Source organism: Macrobrachium nipponense, chromosome 10 (assembly GCF_015104395.2).
Source record: "Macrobrachium nipponense isolate FS-2020 chromosome 10, ASM1510439v2, whole genome shotgun sequence".
NCBI classification, from domain to species: Eukaryota; Metazoa; Arthropoda; class Malacostraca; order Decapoda; family Palaemonidae; genus Macrobrachium; species Macrobrachium nipponense.
In genome coordinates, this window is record NC_087204.1 from 53,569,820 (window position 1) to 53,578,400 (window position 8,581).

An 8,581-nucleotide genomic window follows, 5' to 3' on the forward strand; every position below is an offset into this window, starting at 1 on the left:
GAAAGATCCGGCCTCCAGCTTACTCGGGACACGTGTAAGAACTTCCACTTGCTCAATATATCGCCAACTCAACGTGAAGTGGTTTGCGTAATTAATACTCATAATTAGTACTACTTATACTAACAAAGAGGATCAAATAAAAAGGACACAAACTAAGCGTGTGACATATTTTCAGTTATAAGTAGAAACAATTGAACACAAATATAGCCTCTTAATTCAGTACGTCAAATAAATATAATGTGCTAAAATCTACGGACAGATAGACCGTTGTTTCACCGACGAAAATGATAAAATTTGATATATTGTATTAGAAATAATTTTTCTTTGCCACTTGATATGATGCACATTATTCATTTTTTTACATTTTTATTCTGAATAAATCATATACATCCTATCCTAAAATTCTTGTATCTTTAACTCGACGCGAAACACCATTTTCAGACATTTTTTTTTACCTTTATTACCCTAGTCCCCAACAACAACAACAACAACAACAATATAGTAGTTTGTAGGCTTACTCCCCGAGTAAGCAAAACTGTATTTAGGATTGAGTACAATAAGGTTAGAAGTGGTGTATGGAGGAACTGGAGCAAAGAATATCGTTTGAGTATTATGAAACTTGCAGAAGTGGCTAGGAATGTAAACACCGGGTGTGTGTATTATAGTAACCTAATGTTTATGTCTTTGAAAAGGATGAATGTTGTTTACAAGCATTTCCTGCATTGCACAGGAGGGCTAAATGTGTGTGTGTGTGTGTGTGTGTGTGTGTGTGTGTGTGCGTGCGCGCGCGCTTCCAGTAATTATATGCCTTGGCTCCTCTATCAAAAATGTTTATCATTAAAAGTCCTTAAAACCAGTTTTATCAGAAAACTGACGTCACGTATAATCTATGTCATAACAATGGTTTCCGTTGGCAACGAAATGACAGCTGTGGTACTTTTAGTCATCAAGCGTTATCTCTTTTAATTAAGATAATAATTAGTACTGGGAATTCCAAACACCGCTGATATGGCTGCCGTCAAGAAATTTAGCTTTGATTTAGTTTCATATTGTTTAAGAGTGTTAGTTTGGAATGTTAAATCGAGTAGTAATAGATGACGGTAAACAGTTTCCTTGACACAAATTTTCTAGAGGAGAAAAGGGTTAAACATTTGTTAATATCTTCGTCATTTTCTCCCTTACTGATTTGCTGTCTATGTCTCTGAAAACCTTCTATGCTATCTAAAAAGATGTAAGCTTAAATAGTCTACGTGGAATTAATGATCCTCTCTCTCTCTCTCTCCGTGCATCAGATTGGACTTAATATATTACCATTATCCATTTTTTATTGGTACCTCCAGCTTAAATTGATTCATCGACTTTTGGCATACATGCCATGCACTGGGCCAACTAAGGCCATTCCGCGCTGAAAGGGAAATGGACAGTGACCGACAAGGTTTGAAAGGTGTAACAGGGGGCAAACCTCGCAGTTGCACTATGAATTGTTACGGGAGGCTGGATAGTAAGCTTCAAGAAAGAGAACATGAATGGAGGTATAGTCATAGGAATGAAAGGGGGTTGCAGCTAGGGACCGAAGGGACGCTGCAAAGAACCTTAAGTGATGCCTACATTGCACCGTATGAGGTGCACTGACGGCACTAACCCACTACGGGGCTCCAGTTTCGAGGCAGACAGGCTAGAATAATGAAGAAAATTCCATGTCGTATGAAGAGGCGATGAAATACAAATATTTTTTCGATAAGGGAAATATCTGAAGGGCGTCTGCTTACATCGTGTCGTCATCGAGGAGAGTAAATGTGCCATGCGAAACCTAATTTATAACGATATTTGTAAATAAAGATTGGCTTTGACGTTCATATTGTAAATTGAGGTATTATCTATGAGTGAGCAACTTATCGGATAGCTAACCGCTATTACATCAAAATTTGTAATACGCTTCATGTTCGCATGAAATGTATTTTGAAATTTATTACATTTACTGCTCAAGATGTGTCGGAATATACATACTTTCTCAGCAACTGCATTTTTTGTTGTTTCATTTCACTATCCATGAATTTTGATGCTCTTTAGGAAGTAACTACACAAAATGAATTTTGGTGATATATATGTTATGCAGCATAAAATTTTCTTGTCTACATAGTTATTATTATTATTATTATTATTATTATTATTATTATTATTATTATTATTATTATTATTATTATTATTATTATACTAATTAAGGCAACTGCTCTTTCTGCTTCCTGTACAACAGGCGAATGGCTCCTCATTCTGGTGCACTTTCTGAAAGCCTTCAGTTATGGCGGCGTTTCCAATGAGACATCAAACGGTTCTCTCCCTTCTCAGCGTCCCTGGAGTCTTAACCTTGAGGATTATCGCCTCCAAGGTGTCGGTTACTACTGGGTGTACTCCACCACTATCTCCTACACCTTCTACATTGGTGTTGGTGGCTTCTTACATGTGAGTTAGTCTTACATACTCCTCGTTTTCATCAGGTTTCTGAATCTAATGAGAGAGCATAAGAGAATTTCGTGTTTTTGGTTGTAAATGATATTCCAGGATCAAGAATTTACCCATGCAAAGCTGTTTTCAGCCGCTGCGAGTTTCAGTGAATGCTAGAATACTGATTTCAGCTACGATTAATGAACGAATGAAAAGGTCAGGTGTCAGCTCCATTCTAATGACAGGTGCTATACTATCTAACTCCCCATCCTCTGCTTACAGTGGTATTACTACGTCCGCCAAAGGAACCGTCCAGAGGAATGGAAATGTCAGCCCAAGAAGTTCATGAGTCCAGAGCTTGAACGTGACGAGATACTCTTAGGTTCCCTCTCCCTCTTCATCGGTTCCACCATATCAGCCTTCATATCGTGTTACGTTATGAATGGGGGCGCTACGAAGATATACTATAACGTCAGCGATTATGGATGGTTATGGTACTTCGCCTCATGGCCTGTCGTCTTCATATGGCAGGTAAGACGTCGTACCCAGGGTCCAGGTCGTACCTTTAAAATAAATTGGCAGTGTTGAAAAATCGCAGTTCATATATCCTTGTGGTCTTACTTTTACCGTTTTAAATTTGAATATAGTCCAGTTAGCAAGGGATAAATCAATGGAAAATTTCGGGTTGTTCCCATGAAGAGTTGCTGCGTAGGCAATATTAAACCAATAGATCTCTACTTACGTACAACACTTAGTGGACCGCATATCTCACAGAGAACAGATGATATGATTCCAGATACTTATACACTCGCCTGATAAACTGAATTTCAGTACAAATCCGTAAATTTAAGCAACAGAACTTCCTCATCACCCCCAGCTACATGGGGTTTGCACTAGAAATTCAGTCTGTATCCCAACCGGGATCCGACCTGATCAGTTAGATGTAGTACAGTACTCTAATACTATTACTGTCAGAAATGAAGGTGATACACAAGAGGACGTGCCTCTTCAATTTGGAACTCTCCTCCTCTGCTTCCAGTCTAGAGCTCTGATTATTTATTAGAATAGTACTGGTTCGTCCTGAATAGGCTTGTCAACTACCTGATCTAGAAATCCGGGAGATCGCGCGCGCATGCATACACGCACGCACCTCAAGAAGCGTTTTTATTTATGCATACCAACTTCCTTAGTGCTGCCGCTGTTTCTCTTGTTTGATTGTTTCTAGTTATTGTATTTTGACGTAAATCACGTGATCACCCATTGATTAACTCAGGTGGGACTAGTACACTCGACAAGAAAACTGAAGATACAGTTTTCATTAGCTTTCGTTCAACGAATTTCCCATTTGTTTTTACTGAAAAGACATAATATCGCTAAATTTGATCTAGAATATGAAAATACACTGTAAATTATATCATATTAGTTAAAACTACAAAACAAAACCGTTCAGATACTTAAAAACACGATATATGTCCGAAGTAATTGGAATTTCTCAGATGGATTCGTTCATAGAGATCTGGTATATAGAATGTGAATTTCTAATTGTAGTACTATGTATCACGACGACAATATATACTCGTTTTTCCTTCATGAACGGGGATATCATTGTATCAGTTGTGAAGTGGCGAATGCGGCAATTAGTTTTTAGCTTCTACAAACTCATGTTTGTATTCCAAAGCGTTTAATGTTAGCTGACGTCAATGGCAGCCAATGTTGCTAAGGCTACGGTAGGTTGAGCAAATCTAGTTGCATCCGCAAGAGCGTTTTCTATGATGTGGAGGAGCCCTAGAACTTCGAGCGGGAAAGCGGCGCGCAAGTCACTGGATACTAGCTTACGTAACGGAATTCACACTTTGATTACTTTGACGTTGACATGGATCGAATGCTAGTTGCTGTTTACAAAGCAACCGTCTTTAAACATAAATCTTCATCAAGGTTAAAGTAGCATGTCAGCTCAAAGATTTTCTGGCTATATGGTCCCATTACAAAGCAGTTCGTAAATGCATTTCTTTGCTGCGAGACTGAAAGATCTCCCAACACATCAGCATCATTTGCACGATATAAAACTTTAATTGCATGTGCAATACATATTGAGTTATTTGTGGTAATAACTATTTTTACTTACAGCTTTTTTCGGGAATGAATTGTGGATGAAACCCGATTTTCAAAAGTACAGATTATATCAAGAGAGCAAGAATGACCGCAGCCTGTGTCTAAAATTTTCCACGCCTTTTTACAATCTTTGAATGTTATGGCAACCGTCGATTGAAATCAAGATTAGGGTATGAATTTCTTAGAGAATTAACTTGAATATTATGATCCTTCAAATTTTATCCAGCATAGTGCAGCAAGATCTTGGCAGTCATATCACCCCGTTCCCCAGGTTTCTGTGCACCGACTCACCGCTCTTTCTTCTACCTTTCCCCGTCACAAGTCCGTCACCAATACTATAATTTCTCTCTCTCTCTCTCTCTCTTTCTCTCTCTCTCTCTCTCTCCACTTCTAAAACATACTTTAAAAAAAAAATATATATATACCACTCAATCTCCCCAAAGAAAATATAATGAAATTAAGTAGTTATAAATAGGCCTAAGCTTTTACGTAAGCAGATTTTGTTCTCTCTCCCTCTCTCTCCCTTTTAAAACACATTTGAAAAAAATATTATCACTCAATATTTCAAAGTAAATATAATGAATTAAGTATCTCTACAGATAGGCCTATGCTTGTGCTCTCTCTCTCTCTCTCTCTCTCTCTCTCGTATCTTCCTCCACTCTTCACTTTAAAGCACATTTGAAAAAATATCACTCAATCTTTCAAAGTAAATATAATGAATTAAGTATCTCTATAGATAGGCCTATGCTTGTGCTCTCTCTCTCTCTCTCTCTCTCTCTCTCTTCTCACTTTTGAAAAAAATTTGAAAAAAATATTGTCACTTAATCTCTCAAAGTAAATTTAATGAATTAAGTATCTCTATCGATAGGCGTATGCTTGCGCGCCCTCTCTCTATCGTCATAATATTTCATTCTTTACTGTATTGTTCCTCACGATTTCCACAAGTAATGACCAAATTTTAAAACACTTTTTCTCATTGTTTAAGATCCGTCTTCAATTACGCATGAATGTTAGGTCAGTTTAGTGTCAAACATTACTTATAAATAAGGTTTCACAGTAGGTTTTAAAAAAGGATGATCGATATTCTACCCTGAACTGACGTTACCAAATCAACATTAACGAATAATATAGAGCCTGTTTCTACATTAAAGTATAAATTATTAAAGGACCTCTACAGAATCTTTATGGTGTAAAGTTAATGGAAATCTAGAAAGCAACGAACGCTATGATTTTGAAGCTCCGCCCTCTTTCTAGAGTTGCCAGGTGTGGCATTATTGAACACTATATGTCCGAAGATTTAAAAAACTGTATCTTAACATTCCTTGCCGAGTGTACGTACATACATACATGCAATTCCCTGCAGACAACTACCGCATAAATGCAATTCCACTTTAATTAAAGCAACGCTGAAGAGACTTGACATTACAGCTATAGGCTACAAGAAACATGTAACCTCGGCGCAATCGATTTTTCTGTACAGCGTATAAAACTGTATGAAACTCGGCACATAAAACGTTGAGCCACTGCCAGGTGGTGGCCTGTGTTGTTGGAATCATACTGGTGACTGACGCACGATCATGGCTAACTTTAACCTTAAGAAAAATAAAAACTATTGGTATATTTGATGGTTCGAGAGTGGATAATCAACATATCAACTTGCAGCCCTTTAGCTTCAGTAGTTTTTAAGATCTGAGGGCGGACAGTAAAGAGTGGACGGACAGACAAATAGCCATCTCAAAAGTTTTCTTTGATACAAAACTAAAAACTTGAATAACAAACTAACGGTTTAAATCAAAAGGAAAACGCCTCCCTCTTAGTACGAATGCACTTGAAGAAAACCAAGAGGTATCCAAGATTAAAAAAAAAAGCCAAAAATTCACGATAGAGAAAATCCCTTTGAGCGACAGCCATACCTTGTGCGGTAGCCAATGATGCCCAACACTTTTTCCGAGTATGTTTTGCATAATTGATGAGAGTATGTATGCCGTTATCTCTAGCACCAGCTGTTATGGGATTCTATAGTCTCGTTCTTTTAATGTTATTCCTTGTATTGGCACTTTCTTTCTTAGTTGCTATTTGTTACGTTACTGGTTTATTTGTAGTTTGGAATACTACCTGTCACTTCTTACGTGGTCTCTTGTATCCACGTTCCAGTAAAGGTCTTTTATTTAAAGAACGTTTGCAAAAACAAATAACCAAACTATAACTGTTAGTGTTATCAGCACTATTAATGACTAAAGTAATGAGAATCACCCCCAATTTAGCGTTGTTATCATACATAATAATGATAATCAAGGAAAGACGAGATATCTGAAGAAAAGTTAAGACCGTAAAAAAGGAAAGCAAATTAACATATATTCACGAGGCCCAGAATAAGACAAGAGGGAAATTATCTTATCATGCGAAAAAACTGCTGACTCTTAAAAAAGAATTTCACAGTCAAAACACAGAGAATAATTAGACCTAATCCGTTTAACCGGTAAAAGGAAGAAGCGAGCCGAGAGGAAAGAGGTGCAAAAATGCAGAATGGCTTCTATGTCACGTTTCTTTTCTCCTGCCTTTCATTTTTTCTTCTGTTTTTTTTATCTCGACTTGGGTCTATATATGTATATATATATAATATATATATACATACATATAGTATGCGTGGTTTTTCAACAGAATATTTTATAGTCATAATGATTATAAAACATTTTCTGGTAAAACAGCATTCCATCTAATAAATGGTGCCAATAAAATACACCCAAAAGGGTTCATGGATGTCTGACAATAATCCTAACTGGAAATGCTAATTTCATTTATGGGCAATTTCGTTCGCCTTAAGTAAAGAATACCAATCACCTAAAATCGTCCATTTACAGATAACCTTACCTCACACAGAGCAGTCATTGCTTGCGAGATAAAATGCTTGAAATTTATGTTTGAAGTCACGAATCCATCTCTAATATGTACTTGGGAGCGAGTGAAGCCTGTTCTTCGTATTGACCTTTATTGGTGTTTGTTTGTTTGATTTTACGTCATATGCTTTGGAATACTCCTTATGGTTGCCTAATCTCTTATAACAGACTTCTATAGCGAAAGTCAAGAACTCTGGTCTACAGGTTTAACTGGTCTATTATATCAACCAATCAGTCTTACAAAATGCAGAATTCTAAGTCTTCCTGTGGATTCTATAATGACAGAATCTGGTCCATTGTATAAAACCATTCAAGATGTGCATTAATCCATCTCTTCAAATGTCTCTCACCATTGACGGACCACAACAGCATACAATCGTTTGTCAACATTATTTTCCTCTGGTGAAAATGCCACTCTGCGTCTTACTTCATTCAACCAAGGACTATTCACACTCAAATTAACGTTAATCTCAAAATCCCAGTTCAACCTTGAAAACAACCTTTCACTCACAAGGACTACATCATACTGTCGAACAAGCAGACAGGAGACCTGTAAAACATAAGGTTTACGTTTGTTGACGAAGCGAACGACGCAGCTCAAAGCTCGTTTGCCAAGCCGTCAACTAGTCATGAAGCAGTGTCGCTGGCGCTTTCATTTATTTGGTATAAATTTTCCTCTTTTCCGAAATGGAAATAGTTTGATTAATATATGAAATATCTTTGTGAGGCTTCTCAAATGGAAAGTTTGCACGCAGGCATCATATGAGTCGGTGGGAGAACTCGTCCAGTAGTGATCGAACAGCGATGATGATGTGAAAACAAAGACAAAGAAAACCCACCTGGAATTTCTATGCGCCGAGTTCCTGTACGTTTTCTAGGCCATCCTTTACGATGCATTGCCGTTAAGCCGGTTCCTCTGTTCTTTACCATATGTCTCATATATATATATATATATATATATATATATATATATATATATATATATATATATATATATTACTCTCTCTCTCTCTCTCGGGAATTTTTCGTAAGCCACCACATTCACAGGTTTTTGGGGCAAAACCTTTACAGTTCCTGTTTACGTAATTATAAACTCAATTATATTACACAAACACACACACACACATATA

General features: G+C 37.1%; 1 protein-coding gene and 1 long non-coding RNA gene across 2 annotated transcripts in view; both read left to right on the plus strand.

Annotated features, from left to right (window-relative positions):
- Positions 1–3,045, plus strand: part of LOC135223619 (uncharacterized) — a 12,133-nt gene extending 9,088 nt beyond the window's left edge. Inside the window, exons 2-3 of the mRNA XM_064262231.1 lie at positions 2,255–2,460; positions 2,725–3,045. Of these exons, the coding sequence (XP_064118301.1) occupies positions 2,255–2,460; positions 2,725–3,030 (512 nt within the window). The 3' untranslated portion in view covers positions 3,031–3,045. The remainder of the gene's footprint in view (positions 1–2,254; positions 2,461–2,724) is intronic.
- LOC135223621 (uncharacterized) overlaps positions 1–8,581 on the plus strand; it is a 144,553-nt gene that overhangs the window by 134,706 nt on the left and 1,266 nt on the right. The gene's annotated exons all lie outside the window — the stretch shown is intronic.